Genomic DNA, 17,843 nt, shown 5'->3' with positions numbered 1-17,843 from the left:
CATCGCTGTTTCCCTGGCCCTGCCGGGGACCGACAGCTCAGATCTGACCTTGCGTTCTGAGTACGAGGTTGCTGCCCGAGGTCGTGCGCCCTGCTGAGAGGAGAGCAGTGGCCCTCTGGGGGATGGCCTGGATGATGGCTGCTCATCTGCCGGAAGAGTCCCAGTTCTGTCCCGGGGGACAGATGGACAAGAAGGCTCTGTGTTTTTCAGTGCTTGGTGTCAAGGGCACTACTCTGAGCAGGAAAAAGCAAGCATGTCGCTCTTCCATGTCTGCTCTCTTTTCTTCCTGTTCCCCACCCCCTCCCCTTGGGGGCGCCTTGTCAGACCACGCAGAGCGGTGCTGGGCTCACAAAGGTGATCTTGGACTCTTTAAAATGGCAGACCTTCAAATAACTGGGCCGGTAACAGTGGTGGAGGGGACGGTGGGACCTGCCACTTAGTACCTACTATGGAACAGTTTCTGTTTTAAGTGTTTTGTGTAATTTTTTTTCCTTAAGATTTTATTTATTTATTTGACAGAGATCACAAGTAGGCAGAGAGGCAGAGAGGAAGAGAAGCAGGCTCTGTGCTGAGCAGAGAGCTCCATGCGGGCGGGGCTCAATCCCAGGACCCTGAGATCATGACCCGAGTGGAAGGCAGAGGCTTTAACCCACTGAGCCACCCAGGCGCCCCTTAAGTGTTTTCTGTATTAACTCATTTGATGCAGCAGCTCCATGGACAGGACTGAAGACTGTTCTTATCCTCATTTTACAGACCAGGAAACTAAGGCACGGAGAGGTGAGGGAACTTTCTCCAGGTCACATGTACCCAGGCAGCCTGGAGTGTCTGGCCACACCATGGTGGGGAGACACAGGTAGCTTGAGTCCTCTTGTCTCCTGGTCCCTAAGATGGGAGTAGGAACCTTCTTCCAGAAGTCCTTCAGCACGGCCCAGAGTCCTTCAGTGGGCCTGAGGAGAGGAGGGGAGAGAGGTGTCACCTCCACAGGCTGTCATGAGGCAGTTGGGCCTTGTGAAGGCCTGGGCAAGCCTGCTCTCCCACCTGCGGGCTTCGCTTCCCAGGGCCTCGGTCCTTCCACGCACAACAAAGGGGACAGTAGGAATCTACCCGTAATGTTGTTAGAAGAGTCCTGTGAGTGAGCCCTGCGGGTGTCTGTGGTGGTCCTGGCACAGGGCTGTGTGTGCCCGCCGGGTCCGCCTGTTTGTGGAAGGCGCCATGTTGTCAGCCTGCACAGCTTTCCACAGCGTATCGCCTGTGCGGGCCTGCAGTGTTCTCAGCTCTAGGACAGGCCTTGTGTATACTGAGGTGAGGAGCAGTCCCTGGTCCCGTCAGGGGCAACTGGGTGACAGTGGTGGGAGGCACATGCTGGGGCGTGAGCCCAGGGTTTGGGAGTGGGGGATGGGGGCCTCCACCTGCCAAGCCTCCCTCCCTGCCACGCCTCACCCTGTGCTCTGTGGGAGCAGTCAGGAGACCACGTGAGGCCCATCCACTCTCAGGATGTGCCGTTTCTCCCCTCCCCTCCTCTGGAATACCATCCCAGCTTGGCCCTGTGCCCATTGACCTCCAGGTCCCTGCCTAGTCTGTGTGGTTGGGGACCTGGGTAGAAGGAGCCCTGGCTGGCCTTCCCTCACAGCCACTGTCCTCAACGGCCCTTTGAGGTGTCGGGCCCTCTTGCCCTCAGCTGCTCAGGGTGAAGTACGCGGATGATCTGGGAAGGGCTTGCCCCAGTCTGCCTTTCAGGAACCTGGTTTCCTATGGGCCGCTCCCTCTCAGCCCTGACCCTCCAGCTCTGTCTGAGCTCCTCAGGGCCAGAGCCATGTGAGTGGCTCTCTCTCATCCCAGAGGGGACGATAAGGACACCTGTGTCCTATGCTGAAGAGTCAGAGATGGTCCCAGCTCCCGAGGAGCCCTCAGCCCCGTCGTAGGTTCATCATGGGCCTGGGGTATTGGCTGGACCTCAGTGAGTGACTGGTGGTACCGCAAAGCTATATCTCGTTCGTCTCACGTGTGCCGCCCATGGTCCCAGCGCGGTGACTCCTGATGGCTTATTCAGTCCTCACTTGTGTGTGGTCGCTGCTGGCGGTTGTCCCCATCTTGCAGATGTAGAAACTGAGGCACAGAGAAGTGGCCTGGATTGAGACAATGGCCCTAGGATTGGAACTCAGGCACTTGGCCCACGACTGTCTATACCCGGAGCCTCCGAGGAGCCGTGAGGATAAGGAAGCGCTTCTCCCGGGGCCGACCCGAAGCCCCGGCAGAGTCCCAGGTGGTTTCCATGAGTCAGGCTCCCCGGTCCCCAATTCCCCAGGGCACGACAGCTTTGAGGGCTGTGATGGTCTTAAAACATACGGTTTTCGTTTCATCTCATCTGAGGCTGTGAATGGGTCTGAAGACACACACGATGATGTCACAGCTGTTGGGTTGTTTCCATTCCTTTGAAGCCCAGCACAAATCCCCCCAACAAATCCAAGGGGTGAGTCACCTGCTGGGAGAAGTGAGTCACCTGCTCTTGCCTCTGTGCGTGTCTGGGTCCTAGTGTCTTCTTAGAAGGACACGGGTCAGATTGGATCAGGGACTGACAAGAGGACCTCATTTTAACCTGTTCACCTCTTTAAAGGCCCTGTCTCCAGAGTCACATCCTGAGGAACTGGGGGTTGGGACTTCGGCATGTGAATTTGGGAGGAACACAGTCCAGCCCATAACAGGCAGGCAAAGGTGAGTAGGATCAGGTTGCAGAAGCCTGGAAGGGCTTTGGACTTGGCCTTGAGTCAGACACAGAGTTCTTGAGCCGAGAGCAGCCTCACTTGTAGGCGGGCACTTTGGGAAGACGATTCAGGATCTAAAACCGATGTGTGGTTTGGGTCAGATGGTGAAAAAGGTGAGCAAGACACCAGAAATCCGTGGTCTGTGGGTAGAGCAGATGCTGTGGGAGATAATGGTTATGGGATGGGGTACCGTGAAGGAGGTGCTTGGATTCCCAGACTCCAGGAGCGCGTCGTCAAGCAGCTGGGAGAAGCCCCAGTGCTGGGCCAGGGCACTTGTTCGGTCAGGGTCCCAGGAGGGCCGGCTGAGGCCGCTGCAGCTGCCCAGACCCTGGGGCGGAGCTGCTGGCCGGCGGGTGGATGGTGGGGCCTCCCCTCCCAGAGGGATAGGGCTTGCACAGGTGCCCCGAGGAGGGTGGTGTGTCCACAGAAACAGGGATAACTGGTTCGCAAGGTGTCTCCAAATGCCCTTCATGCATATGGCCTCACTGAGTCTCCGGAATTGCTCCAGGAGGTGGGCACATTGCTGTCCCAGTTTACAGATGAGAGAAAGGATCAGAGAGGATCAGTGGCCTGGCCCAGGGGGCACAGGTTGCAGGCACTGGGCTGGCTCTCAGCTGCAAAGTTGATGCTCATTCTCGTGGCTGCATTTTGCTTTCTGGGCCACGATTTGCGGTGACTGCTACCTCCACGCAGTCTAACGTGACTCCTCTGGCCCCGTGTGTCCCAGTTGACATGGTTGGGGTATGTATTTGGCAATTGGCAGGCCTCCTCTTCGCCAGCACCCCCACTTCTGCTACCTACACTTGGCGATCTGGGATGTAGCTGTATCAGCTGCTTTATTTTTTGTTAAATAAAAAAGGTGTCATGTAACTCTAGCAAAGTATGAAGGTATATTCTGTAATTACGGACCATTTCCTGACTTACAGTGTGTTTTCTGAATGTGGGGGCAGGGGACAGCCCTGCGAGGTAGGTACTGTTGTCCTCACTTTCCGGTGAGGACACCGAGGCAGAGAGGTAAGGTTGCTTGGCCAGAGGCACACAGCTTGTATGAGGTGGAGCTGGGGTTCAAACCCAGGTAGCCGGCGTCCCCTGCAGGACTTGCGGGGTCCCCAGTCTCGGCAGAGGTCGACACGTCATGAGCCACCCAGATGAGGTGAGCCAGAAGGGACCTGTTCCTCGATGCATGGGAAGGGGTGTTCAGCGGAGCCCACCAGAGCAGGAAGGTGGTTTGATGGAGCTTGAATGATAGCCCAAGAAGGGGCTAGAAGGAAGGGATCCGCTGGCCAAGAGATCAGCATGCTTGAGGCTCCCGGCCTGCAACCTCAGGGCATTGGTTTTCCCTCAGCTCTCGGAAGACTGAGAGGGAACCAGAATCCTGCGGCCCCCTCGTCTTGTCCTGTGCCGGCTCTGTCACTGACACTCCTGCTTCACCCATTTCCTGCTCTGGGACAGGGGGCCCCTGGGGGTGGAGTATGGCCCAGGAAGGCAGGACAGAGCCCAGCTCTGCGAAGCCGCATCTAGGACTGGTGTGCAGGGCCCGTCTGAGATGATGCCGGCCCCATGGGAACTGCGTTTTGATAGAGGCCGCTTCTCTCGGGCCGGGGGCAGTGGGAGCCCAGGCCAGTGTCTGCTTTTCCCTCATCCATGCGTCTGTTGGGGATTGGGCCATGAACGCGGTAGAGAAGCTCCCTGCCCTCACGGAGCCTGCGTTCTGCCTGAAAGGCAGACCCGCGTCTGTGCAGCTACTCAGGCTAAGGTGAGAGGGTGTGTACAGGTGGAAACTTCCTGCCTTCCCCAGGGTCCGCTGGCATGGCCTCCTCCCGTGGAGCCTTCCCAGTCTTCCCAGGATGCAGCTAGAAGTTGGCCCTCCGGAACCACATGCTTTTTAGCGCCTGGGGCTGGGGAGGCCCTGTCCGCTGGCTGGTACCCGGAGTCACACGGTCTCTGCTGGCCTTGCCTCCGGCACGCACGGGATAGGGATGCTCCTGTGGCCGCTGCTTCTGTCCCTGTCTGGAGTGGGGGGTGGCCAAGGGCTCTGTGTCCCTGTCTGGCTTGTGGTGACCCCGGGGCCCAGAGCCTCCCTCACTGAGTGAGGAGGGTGTGAACGGACGGCAGCACCAGGCCCTGCTGCTCCCGAGGGGCTGACTTCATTATCTGGCCTTGTGCAGGTCCCATGACACTTTGTCCTTGTCCTCGGTCCCAGCATGTAGACAGGGCTGGCTTGAGGACTCCCATTCTGCCGGCCAGGAGCCCAGGGCCCAGGGGAGCTGCCGGCATCACACGCTGCTCTCCAGGCCCCCATGTCCAGAGCTTTTGCTGATAGTGACTTCCCACGCCAGCCTTGCTGTCTTCATGCCTCCCTCACTGGTCCGGGTGGGCCGCTGGCCCCAGGGGGACCGGATGTGTGGTGATGGGGTTGTTCCCCACGGTCCTCCTTCCCGAAAGGACTGCCGGAAAGGCCCAGGTTTCTGAACACGGGACTACCCAGGGCTGAGACGGCGCGGTCGAGATCGCCCACTGCAGGTGCCACAGCAAAGTCCTGTAGTCCTTTCAGGAGACAGTGTGGCACCACGCGGCAGGAACCCCGGAAACGCCGATTCCCACAGACCCCGAAAGTCACTTCTAGGAATCTGGCCCCTGAACGTGATTTGCTGCAAACACAAAACCTTAGCATGAGGGACTGTCATCAAAGCCCGGTCTGGTAGAGAAGAATTGGCACAAGTGTAAATCCGTGACTCCAGGGAAAACGTCATCGGTCCAGTGTCCATGATAACGCAGGATCTCAGGAAGATACCGACGGCAGGTGTCCAGTAATGTGAGGTTCAAGTGGCGAGTCCGGTCACGATCATAGCAAAGTAGGCCAAGAGGATGCCTGTGCAGGCAAAGCCCTTCAGGGAGAGAAAGGCCAGGCCGAGCAGGGATGTGTGATTGCTTTCTTGTTTCCAAGTGGAACGAGCCCAGGGTGTAGGGGTGTGACCACGTGGTGGTGTGAGGCCTGGTGGCAGGTGAGACCTGGTACGTGGTCCTTTGCGCCCAGACACGCTGACCACATGCCCTGTATCTGTCCAGATGGGGCCGGATGCCCGAGGAGCCATATTTGTGCGTTAGGCACCATGGGCCCCTCCCTCATGGGCCCCTCCCTCAGCGGCCCAGGTCGTGCACTCCGCAAGGTTTTGTTGCGGACCTGCTGTGTGCCAGGCAGTGTTCTCAGCACTGGCCTGCAGCTGCGAACCAAACCCAGAATCTCCTGCCTGCCTGCTTGGAACTAACGTTCTAGAAAGGGAGACAAGATAAGCCAGCAGACGTAACGCGCACTTCTCCTGGCACATTCTCGTGGTGTTGTCCTGCTGCTCAGGACCATGCAGCAGGCTCCTGGCCGCCTGGGTCCCCTCCTTGGTCTGTCTCCTGCCTCTCCCCTCTGCCCGGCCCTGGCTCCTGGGTGTTGTTCACTCCTGGGACCCTGCCCATTGCAGAGGCTTCAGACCATTCCAGCCCTCTGTGTCCCCTAGGGACTGCTGCTGCCCCTGTGTCGTTTTTTCAGCAGATACCATCTGGGTGAAGAAATTAAACCTGTTCAAGAGAATGGGAACTGAGGTAGGGTCCCTGTACAGCTATCCCGGCCTTCCCTGCCCACCCCCTCAAGTACCCTGCTGGGGCATCTCTCACAGCCACTTGATGGCCTGCTCTTGCTCTGCCGGCCCCACATGGGGAGCACGGGAAAGCAAGTGCGGCACCCGACAAGCTCCGGGAAGCTGGATGTGACCTGGAGCTATGATGCAGCATCTGCCTGCCCTCCCGCAGGTGTCCCCAGCCAGCCTGGCCGCTGTGCAGTACCTGTTCCGTACCAGGCCCCCCAACCACCCTCCAGGGAGACACCGCTCCCATTTTGCAGATGGGGAAATTAAGGCCCAGCAGAATTTGGTCACTTGCCAAAGATTACAGCTGATGAGTAATTTACCCCCAGTTCAAAGTCAGGCTCCAGAGTGCTCTCTCTCTTTGTCCCCCACCCCTGGCTCTTCCCCTGTCTCCACCTGTTTGTCATTGGCTTTTTATCTTCTGGGGAGCTCTCCGGCAGCTGCCTCTAGCCAGGTAAGGGCGTGGCCACCTGGCCGAGTGGGGTGCGGTGTGACTCGAGATGCCCGGGTTCTCCGCCTTGGCCTGCCAGTAACTGGTATGCGGCCGTGAACTCTGACGCTTTCCTCTTTGGACGGGGGGACGCGTGGTGCCGTGGGGACTTGGCGCATCTCTGAGGGCCCCCAGCTTCCCGTTCTGTGATGGGGGCAGGCAGAGAGGAAAGACGGGGGCGGAGTTTCAGTTTCCCAGGGGCTAAGATTTCAGCTCTTCACAGAACACAACCCACCATCCAACTAAAAAAAGCCTCTTTCCAGCTCTCATCCAGAAATAAAGACGGTAGACAAATAAGCAACAGTGGCCTTTTCCTGGGAACCAGAAATAGCTTCCCGGGCTCCCAGTGCTGACTTGGAGCAAGAGTCTTCCTTCTGTCTGTCTCTGGGGCAATGAGCGCAGGCGATGTTGTGGGTTTCCCACAGCGAGCCCCTGCTATCGTCGCTCCTGTGGCCGGGCCAGTGTGTCTGCTGCCACCGAGGCACTGGCTCTGATGCTGCGGGGACTCAGGCGGCCTCGGTGTCTGAGAGCTAGACGGCTGTCCGCATCCTCCTTCGCGGGCTGGGGCCAGGTTGCACAGAGGCAGCAGCACGGCCCTAAGCAGAGCCTTTGCATGGGCTGTCCCCTCTGCTGGGAGCACGTGGACCCCACCTGCGTCGCCTGTGCCCCCCTACCCCCCATTTCCCCTTGTCTTTGTTCAGCAAGACGCTCCCTGCCCTCACTCCCTACTTTGTGGCCCCCACCAGCACTTTCCAGCTGTGCGTTTTACTTGCCAGGGGTGTACTGTTGGGAACGCGAGCTCCGTGAGGGCAGGCTGTGTCTGGGTGAGGTGCTGTAGCTTTGGCTCCTAGCATTTAGTGGAGCCTTAACCTTTTTTTTTTGCCATTGGTGGTGAATGGTTATTGAAACCAAAAGCAGTTGTTTCTAATTTACTGTGATTTCACAGACATGCAGGATGGTTTTTGTTCCAAGTAGCCAGAAAGTTGTTCAGGAAGATACTCATGGTCCACTGGCCCCGAGGCCAGAGTGGGGCAGCCTGGGGCACGGGGCAGCCGTGGTCTCCTGAGGGACTGGGGTTCCTTCCCGCCTCTGCCGTGCAGGCTCAGGACTGCCTTCGCCCAGGGCTGGCCTCTTGTGGGGTACTGAGCTTCAGCTGCGGGTCCTTCCTGGCAGGGTGCTGGGGCCAGTCCCCATCCCGGCCCCCTCCCCTGGAGAGTGGGGGAGGCAGCTGGTGGTGCCTGCTGCTCATGGTGTGGTCAGCAGGCTCCGGGCAAGGAGGAAGGAGCAAGATGGTGACCATGTGTGTGTGTGCCCCTCTTCCTCGGCGCGCTTGGTTCTTTGCCGCCGTGGCTGTGTTGGGCCCGGCCTCATAACCAAAGCCTGGGATTTCAGAAAGGTGGGGATGTCTGGCCTAATGCTAGATGTGGTCCATTCACTGGAAATGTCTAATCTCTGCTTCTCACCGGGACCCCGAGCATCTCTGGGGGGAAGCACTCGCCTTGTCCCCGTCCTCCTGCACCTTGGCCGGGCGTGGGGCGAGGGACAGGACTCTGCAGGCTTGAAGGAGACGCCATACAGGGAGCATTTGCTCAGCCCAGTGCCCGCAGAGAGCCAGTACTTGGGGGAAGACAGCTGTTGCTGCTCCTGGGGGATTTTTTCTCTTTCTTTTTAAAAAATTGATATAATCCACATGCCATAAAATCTACCTTTTTGAAGTACACATACAGTTCAGTAGCTTTGACTATATTCCCAAAATTGCACAGCCAACACCACTAAGTCCAGAACATTTTCATCACCCCATAAAGAAATGTACCCATCTGTAGTCCGTCCCGTCCCCCATGCCCACCCCCACCCTGTCCCCCCATGCCCATGCCCCTGCCCCTGGTAACCAGTCTCCTTTCTGTTTCTCTGGATTTGCCAATTTTGGATATTTCGTATAAGTGAAGTCATACGGCGTTTGTGACTGGCTTCCTTCGCTTCGCTCAGCATGCTGTTTTCAAGGTCACTTTGTAGCATATGTTTTTCCTTTTTCTGGCTGAAGGATGCTCTGTTGAACGGGCACATCACATTTCATTTATCCACTCGTCAGGGGACGGACACTTGGATTGTTGCCCCTTTTCGGCTCTTATGAATGATGCTGCCACGGACAGTCCTGGGCAGGTTTTTGTGTGAACATACGTTTCCATTCCTTTGGTTGTAGAACGAGGAGGGGAATTATCATGTCTGTAACTCTACGTTTAACTGTTTGAGGAGCTGCCAGACTGTTTCCCACAGCAGGGCACCCTTTTACTTTCTCGCCAGCAGTGTCCGCACTTGTTACTTTGTGTCCTTTTGCTCATAGCCATCCTCAGTAGATACGAAATAATATCTCATTGTGGTTCTGATACACTTTTTCCTGGTGGCTAGTGACGTTGAGCATCTTTTCACATGCACTTGGGCCATTTGTAGGTCTTACTTTGAGAACTGTCTATTCAAATCCTTTGCCCAGGGATGCCTGGGTGGCCCAGTCAGGTTAAGCATCTGCTTTCAGCTCAGGTCATAATCCCAGGGTCCTGAGATCGAGTCCTGCATCGGCAGGGAGCCTGCTTCTCCCTCTGCCTGCTGCTCCCCTTTTGTGCACTCAGGCTCGCTCTCTCTCTTGTCTCTCTCTGACAAGTAATTAAATAAAATCTTTAATACAAAACCACAGAAAACCCAAATTGTTTGCCCATTTTTAAATTCGGTTTGTCTTTTTATTATTTGTTAATAGTTTTTTATATGTTTTGGATACTAAACCCTTATCAGATGTATGATTTGCAAATATTTCCCCCCCATTCTGTGGGTTGTCTTTTCACTTTCTTGGCAACAGTGTCCTCTGAAGCACAGAAGTTTTTAATTTTGATGATATCAGATTTATCTATTTTTAGTTTGGTAGTTTATGCTTTTAGTGTCTAAGAAACCATTATCTGACACGAGGTCATGAGGATTTACACCTGTGTTCTCCTCTAAGCATTTTACTATTTTAGATCTTATAATTAGATCACAGTCCATTTTGAATCAATTCTTGTGTATGGTGAGAGGTAGGGTTCCAGCTTCATTCTTTCACATGTGGATATCCAGTTTTCCTATAACCATTTGTTGAAAAGACTGTCATTCCCCCCTTAAATTGTATTGGGACCCTAGGGGACACTCAGTTGACCCCAGATGGATGGGTTTGTTTCTGGTCCCTCCATTCTAACCCACTGAGCTGTACGTCTGTTCTTGTACCACTACGGTACTGCATGATGACTCACACTGGGAAGTGTGAGTCTTCCAACTGTGTTCTTTTTCGGTATTTCAAGATTGGCCATCCTGGGTCCTTGCAGTTTTATATGAATTCAAGGATTAACTTGTCAGTTCCCACTAGAAGAAAGCCGGGATTTTATGGGGATTGCCTTGACTCTAAAGATCAGCGTCGGAGTGTTGCCACCTGTATTGTCTTATTCGTGAGCACGGGGTGTCTTTCTGTCTATTGAGATCTTCTTGAATGTGTTTCAGCAATCTTTTGTAGTTTTCAACATTTAGGTCTTTGTTAAATTTACTTCTTGTGTTTTTATTTTTTTAAGGCTACTGTAAGTAGAATTATTTTCTTAATTTCATATTCAAATTATCATGGCTAGCATATAGAGATACGATTTTGTGTGTGTGTGTGTGTGTGTGTATTGATCTTCTCTTTTGCAGTCTTACTGAACTTACTCATCTTAATAGGTTTTGGGTTTTTGTGTGTGTGGATTCCTTGGGATTTTCTGTGTACAGGACCATGTCCCTGCATATGGAGGCAGTTTAACTTCCTCTTTCCAGTCTGAATGCTTTTTATTTCATTCTCCCTCCTAGTGACCCTGGCTAGGACCTTCAGGGCGGTGTTGAGTATGAGTGGCAAGAACAGACATCCTTATCTTGTTCTGATCTCGGGGGAAGGCGTCCAGTCTTTCACCCCACTGCACAATGTTTCCATGGATGCTATTTCATCAGATTGAAGAAATTTCCTTGTATTCCTGGTTTGTGGCGCACTTTTATTCTGAAGGGCACTGGATTCATCAGATGCTTTTTCTGAGTCTGTGGAGATGATCCTCTCAGTAAAAGCGTTGTCCTTTATCGTGTTAATACGAAGTGGGCCCTTTATCTCCCAGGGAGCCAGATGCCAGGGTCTGAGCCTCTCCAGGTACACCACATACTCAGCGTGTAACTCTGGGCGGGGGACTTGGTGTGTAAACTGGGAGTGACTGCTTTCTCATGGGGTTCTTATGAGGGGCCTTGAGTTGCTCTGTAGATGGTGTTGTCTGGCAGGTGTAAAGAGCACTCGGCTGTGATGGGTGACGTGTGAAAGTGTGGGTGGGCTAGGGTGGGAGGGGACACCACTGGGGGCAGTGCAAGGCTGATAATCTAAGGCCGGGCTGATGCCCGTGTTCTGACAAGTCCACTGGTGGGGAGTCTGGAAGTTCTCACCGGAGGTGGCTCGCTGGGCTCCACTGGGCTCTGAGTCTTGCTGTGGGAGGGGATGGGCCGCAGATGAGGCCCGGGTGAGCGCCGGTCTGCTGCTGAAGCCTCCAGTGTGTCCAGGCGTTGACTGTCATGTTCTGTCGGGGCCATACGTCCGCAGCAGCAACCTTCCCCACCCGGGCCCCGAGTCCAGCTGGGGGTGTGGAAATGGGGCCTTGGGTTGGTAGTGGCTACCGCTGAGAGCCGGCACGCAGCCCCGCCTCCGCACCCCGATTTCCCTGACTTCTCTTTTCCTGGCCTGCCCTTCAACCTGGCTCCTCATTCTGCCTCTGTCGTTGACCATCCCTGTGACTTGGGCATCCCTATGACTTGGGGCAGACTGCCAGTCAGGGCCTGTTGGGGCCTCTGTCCACAGAGGCGCTGGCACGGCAGTTTGAGGATTGAATGAAGGCTCTGTTGGAGGGTCAGCAGCACCGTCTGCTGGGGCTCAGCAGACACCGCCCCCGACCACCCTCCCGTGGTCCCCCAGAAGCCCCGCAGCCCCGACGTCTGCCAGCCCTTCTGCGTCTGTATTATGGAGTTTGGATTTTACAGGTGGGTGGGGGGAGAGAGAGAAACATTTTCAACATGCCCTGCGTAATTCTTGGCATTCGTTTTTATGAGCTGTACGAGGCTGGATCTTACCTTGTTTAATGTACTGACCTTCAGGCCTGCCAAGTAGCTCAAAGTTCCTGGAGACAAGCCACAGCGCTTCTTTACTTCGGGTTTGTTTTCCAAGGTTTAGGGGAGGAGGGCCCCTCACTAACCCTCGGCCTTTCCTGGCCCCTGTGCTCAGAAGTACAGGGCAGTCCCCCCTCCTGAGGAGCTGTCTGATCTGAGAAGGGGCCAAAACAAGGAGCAGTGATAACAGACCAGCAGTGTGAGCTAGCCAGCGGTAGGGAGCATCAGAATACATTGGTTATTCCACAAATCACCTGTTTGGCCCTAACTCGGTGCGTGGCGCCAGGAGCATCCCGATAACCAGAGCAGACTCCGCTCCCAGAGCTTTTCAGAAAAACCAGTCGTGCTGAGAACCCACTGGCTGGGCGCCCCATGAGACCGGGGACTCAGGGAAGCCAGGGTGTGAGAAGGTGTTGGCAACGGGGCAGGGCCGGGGCTGGAGTGTGTCTGGAGGAGGCTGGAGAAGGCCGTGAGCGCGCTTGAGAGAGAGGGAGGGAAGGAAGGACGGAGTCGGCAGGCCAGACCCAGCAGGCAGTGGCTGATGAGACATGTTCCTGAAGGTAGCCAGAGGGCGAGGGCCCTGTGTCCCCAGGCCCAGGAATGCTCGTGTAGCCTGGAGCACATGCCTCGTCTGGCTCCTCCCAGGGTTGTTCTGCAGATCTGAGAGCAGGTGCACACACAGCCCATAGCACAGCGCCAGACACGGTGGGAGCCAAGCCCGCGGTGGCCCTCCTGCGGTCACCGCGGAGCCCAGAAGGCGTGTGGTAGGAGAAGCCTTCACCAAACCAGAAAACGGTCATAGTTCATTGAGTGAGGGTTTGGGCAGCCGAACAGCATCCGCTTGTGAAGTCCTGTGCTCGTGAAGGCTTGGCCCCGGAAACAGCCCCGTCTCTGCGTACACGTGGTTCTTTTCTTTGGTGTTCGGGTTTGATACTCACCGTATGTTGGTTTTGTAATTACGGAAATGTTAATAGAAAACGTAATTAAAGAACATGCCGCCGTTACTGTCAGCGCGTGTGTGTCTGCGCACGCGCATGTGTGTGCCCTCGCTGCGGAGTTGGGGGTGTCCGCTCGGGAGAATGGGGAGGCCGAGGGTGGCCCCAGGGAGGTGGGTCTGTCACAGGGAGTGGGCCGGAGGGCTCGTGGGTGGCCTGCTGACGTGGGCTGCTTCTCTGTCCGCAGATGACAGGATCTGCTCGCCACCCTTCATGGAGCTCACGAGCCTGAGTGGAGATGACACCATGAGACTCCTGGAGCAGAACGGCCTGGCGTTCCCCTTCAGTGCGTGTCCCCCCCCAACCCCTGCCCTGGGCACCCCTGGGCAGGCTCGGCGGGCCGTGGGCTGGGTGGGGGCTGTCCTTGGCTCCCCGGGATGCACGAGGGCCTTGGCTGCCAGGGACGGCTGAGCCCCACGTCCTGCCTGCACAGGGGAGAGGGGTGCGCCGGCGGCATGGGCTGTCCGGGCCACCCTGAGTGCAGATGCCGGCCGCCGTGAGCCGGCGTGTCTCCCCAGCTCCCTCTGCCCCTTATCCCCACGGGCTGCAGGAGTTTCGAGAATTTCACCCCGTGTCTGCCAGGTCAGGCTTCGTGGAGAAATCACCTCACTGGTTTCTCTCTGCTTTTCTCTCCCTGCTCCATAGTTTGCAAAACCAGAGTGGCGCATGGCACCAACTCTCATGAGGTAAGTGGAGCTTTGACTGCCCTCTGCCCCCATTTCTCCCTCCCCACCCCCGCCCTGCACGTCTTTCCAGCTCACAGTGTCTCTCTGGGAGCCCGCACCCCTGTTGCTCCTTGTCCTGCTGTGGCTTCATACATTGTCACCAGCTTCTGCCCCGTGCCTGTCCTGTCCCCAGGGATGGAAGGTGTGTGCCGGGGTCTGCCTGCCACCTCTGAGCCCTTGTGGATCTCCAATTTGACCTGTCCAGGTCCGCGACCTCTGGCTTGTGTCACTCACTGCCTGGGCGCCCGCCCTGTGCCAGGCACTGCCCTGGGCCCCTTTGCGCGCTGCGAACTGGAGGGAGGCTCTCACCGCCCCCACGGACCAGCTGGCCTGGCTATAGGAGGGCGGGAGAGGCACGGGCACCCCACATGCTAGTGTGTGGTGATTCCTCCACCTTCTCAGTTCTTCTTTATGCCCCGTGCACGTTCCCAGCTCCCCTCAGTGCCAGGGCAAGAATGCACAAGATGGGTGTTCTGCCACAGTGGTAGAGACCAAGTCCCCGAGACACGCAGCCCCAGTGAGATGTGCCGAACCGTAAGCAGAGGCAGCCTGCTGGGGTAAGAGGACCAGATGGCCGGGCAAGGACTCTGTCGGGTCTTGGTTGCCCTTGCTGTCCTCGGAACCACAGCCAGGACATGCTCTCAGGGCTTCCCCCCTGCTCTCACCTCTGCCATGTGTTTTTTGTACCCTCAGGGACACAGCCCGGCCTTGGGGCCTCCCTGTTAGGCACTTGGGAGGGTGCTCTGGGCAGCAGACACATCACCCCTCCGGAGGGCCCTGTGGGGAAAGCCTGCCCCTGGGCCATCTCCCAGTCAGACGTCATCTCAAAACCTTAGGACAAAACATGGGCAGTTCCATGGCAGTGCCCTATAGATTTCTGGGGCGCTCTTTATCCCCAGCCGGCGTTTGTGGGGAGACGTCCGTGAGCAGATGGCGGTGTGATGGGAGCTGCGGGGCGGGGCTGTGCCTCTTCTCGGGGCAGGCATGTGGGGGCAGTGGCTGGAAGTCATGGCCTGCTGCAAAGGCCAGCTGTCTGCTGGGGTTACGGAGCCATCTCTGTCTGGGCCTGCCTGGGCTCCAGGCCAGCGATGTCCTTCCTGCCAAGTGCTGGGAGGGAGCAGGAATGCTCGAGAGCAGCCAGCGTCCTGTTGCCAGAGCCCACGTTCTCGTCGCTGGCACAAGCCAACGTTCCACCTGCCCCTTTCACTAGCACCCAGTCCCTCTGTGGGTCAGCGCCTTGTGGTTTTCTGAATGGAAGGGTGGCCGTAGTCACTCTTAGCGTGGTTGGACCGCGCTGATGCAGAAGAGCTCAGTTGGCAGGAGAGGAACCGCTTCTCTCTTCCTGAGAGAGTTCTGGAATCATGTAGACCGGGAAGCAGATCTGGCTCTGTGCATGGCCAGCTGTGTGATGTTAAGCCAATCCCCAGCCTCTCTGAGTGTCTGTCTGCACTTCTGAGGGGGGCTGTGGAGGACAGGCTTGCGGCACGTGCTGCCGTGGGGCCTGGCATGGAGTGGAGCGCCTTCGGTGCACTGGGAGGGAACCAGGTACAGAGTGACCTCCAGGTCACTGCAGAATGATGGGGGATCCAGATCCAAGTGAGCCCTCTCCGTGGCAGGAGTCTCAACCCTCACATATGGGGTCAGTGCGTTCCAGGGAGGCCCTCCTCTGTTAGTCTAGCTGTCGGAGTCTGGCTCCAAAATGTACACATGTGCCTCCCCATCTCCCCCGACCCACGGTGGGCTGCTTCGGGGGGGGGGGGGCTCCTCTTCTCCTGAGTGGGGGGCTGGGAACGGGGCCTTCGGGATTGAAATCTGGAGGCCCTCGGGGAGTTTGTGTGTGCCATGGGCCACCCACCTCTCGGGAGGATTTCCTGTCAGAGGGCTGCCCCCTCGGATCGGACACCCCCACAGCATAAGTCAGGAGGTTGGGGGTCAAGGCTCCTCACCTGTTCCAAGGGTGCCTGGGGATGAGTGCAGCGAGGATAGAGGGGACAGCTCTGTGGATGTGGTTGGCTTTAAACCACTTTAAAGTAAGGCTTTCTGATTAGGGTCCTTGCCTGTACTGTGGTCTCCCTGAGCCCTGCCTCTGAGTCCCCCAGCCCCAAGCTCAATGAAAACCAACTGGTTTGGGCAAACTACTCTCTTTTCATTGTATATTCACAGAGCTGTCTGTTTTGTTTTGTTTTTAAGCCACTGCAAGCACACTGATTTGCTCAGAGTGGAATTACCACCGCTTCCCCGTTCTGTTAAACCACTGAGCCGGAAGCCAGAGCGCCCCTGAGGCTGTCCCATGGTAGTTACTGCTGCTGGTTTACAAGTGGGGAAGACGGAGCATGCAGCAGGTTCCCCACCAGAGCCCCCTGCGTTCTTTCCCTTCTTCAGCCCCTGGGGCGCGTGCATGTGCGTGCATACGCGTGCTCATACACATACACACACACACGCACACACACACACACACACACACACACACACAGTGCGTGCACGTTCCATTTCCCCATGTGACCAGGATCTCTACTTTTGCCCCATGCAGCTAAGCCCCAGGAATGTTGGGGTGGTGCTCAGGGACCATGGACTTGAGGGGCGGCAGCCAGTGCAGGCGGCCAGCTGTCCAGGCTCCGTCATTCCTGCCCTGAGTCCTGGGCATCTGGTGGCTCCTTACTGGGGCCTGTGGGCTGCGAGGGATTAGCTGTGGCCCCAGCCCTGGCAGCTGACAGCCAACGCAGAGTTTTCTCCAGCTACCCCTCTGCTCTCCCTACTTTAGTGGCCTACCAGATCCTTCCAGGGCGGCACCTTTGTCCCCAGAGAGTCAGGGACTGGGAGCAGCATATTCTCATCCCTCAAGCATCCGTGTAGCTTCCTCCGGGTGTCAGAGGCCAAGGCTGCATGCTGGGCAGACCCGGTCCCATCCTGGGCTCTCTCGCTTTCCAACAAGCCACTGAGTTTCTTAGGGCCCCAGTTTCCTCATCTGTAAAAGGTGCATGAGAACAGTACCCCCCTTAGAGGTGTATTGTCAGGACAGCACTGGGTGACTCACACAAAGCAGTCAGAACAGGGCTGGGCTGTCCTGAGTGCTCAACCAGAGGCAGCCCTTGTTGACATACAGATTTTGATTCAGAGCCTCCCAACTCCCCATCCATTGCCTTCCTCTTCCTGCCTCGCCTGGATCTTTGTGGAGGAACCTCTAAGGAGGTCCTAAAGATTGAGTAATATACAATTCAGGTGCCATTCCCTGGATTACAGTGTGAAAAGTGGAGTTGTGCAGTACACTGTCCACTCAGCCGTACAGGGAGAGCCTGATGGTGCAGGGTTTCCAGACCGCCACAGTAGGAGTGAATTGATTCCCAGGTGTTCTCAACTCTCACTCCATTCGCCCTGGCTTGAGATTCTTCCCAGAGAGTCCTCGGTTCACCGGGATGGTCCTTGGTGGCAGAGCTCTGGACCGGTGACATGCCCCTGTGTCTAAGACCGAGTAGGTGGTAGACTCTGACAGAGCCCTTGGCCCCTATCTCCACAGATGGCCATCGTGTTCAACCAGGAGGGCCTGAGTGCCATCCAGCCGCCCTGTGTGGTCCAGAACTTCATCAACCACAATGCTGTCCTGTATAAGGTGTTTGTGGTGGGCGAGTCCTACACCGTGGTCCAGAGGCCCTCGCTGAAGAACTTCTCTGCGGGCACGTCAGGTAACCAGGCTTCCCACCGTCTCGGGGCCCATCTGGGACAGGCATCAGCCGTCCGTCCCACAGCTCTCCCCCCGCTACCCTGTGTTATTTTGGAGGTGGGGGGGGCGGGGATGGGCCAATCTGAAGGTTGGAGTTGGCGTGCATTGGGTGAGGAGGTCTTGGAGAACAAGGTGAAACCCCATCCCACCAGGTCGTTGTAGGGGCTCCATCCATGCGAACCACTGTAGGCAGCTCCCGGAAGTGTCTGAAAGCTTTCTGCACCCAGGGTGCTTCCTGGGGCCCCACGCAGAACGGAGAGTCACGAGGAACATGTTGAAATGGATGATGTGCCCTTCATGGAAGTGAGGGCTTGGGAAAGGGCCCCATCGTATTTTGAGG

General features: G+C 56.7%; 1 protein-coding gene across 1 annotated transcript in view; it reads left to right on the top strand.

Annotated features, from left to right (window-relative positions):
- Nucleotides 1–17,843, top strand: part of LOC111148744 (inositol-tetrakisphosphate 1-kinase) — a 165,601-nt gene that overhangs the window by 134,972 nt on the left and 12,786 nt on the right. Inside the window, exons 6-8 of the mRNA XM_022505534.1 lie at nt 13,248–13,346; nt 13,706–13,746; nt 17,300–17,465. Coding sequence (XP_022361242.1) covers nt 13,248–13,346; nt 13,706–13,746; nt 17,300–17,465 — 306 coding nt within the window. The remainder of the gene's footprint in view (nt 1–13,247; nt 13,347–13,705; nt 13,747–17,299; nt 17,466–17,843) is intronic.

Source organism: Enhydra lutris, unplaced genomic scaffold (genome assembly GCF_002288905.1).
Source record: "Enhydra lutris kenyoni isolate GAN:26980312 unplaced genomic scaffold, ASM228890v2 scaffoldscaffold20, whole genome shotgun sequence".
Lineage (NCBI taxonomy): Eukaryota > Metazoa > Chordata > Mammalia > Carnivora > Mustelidae > Enhydra > Enhydra lutris.
The sequence above is the reverse complement of the archived record's forward strand: the minus strand, read 5'-3'. Positions and strand labels throughout refer to the sequence as shown.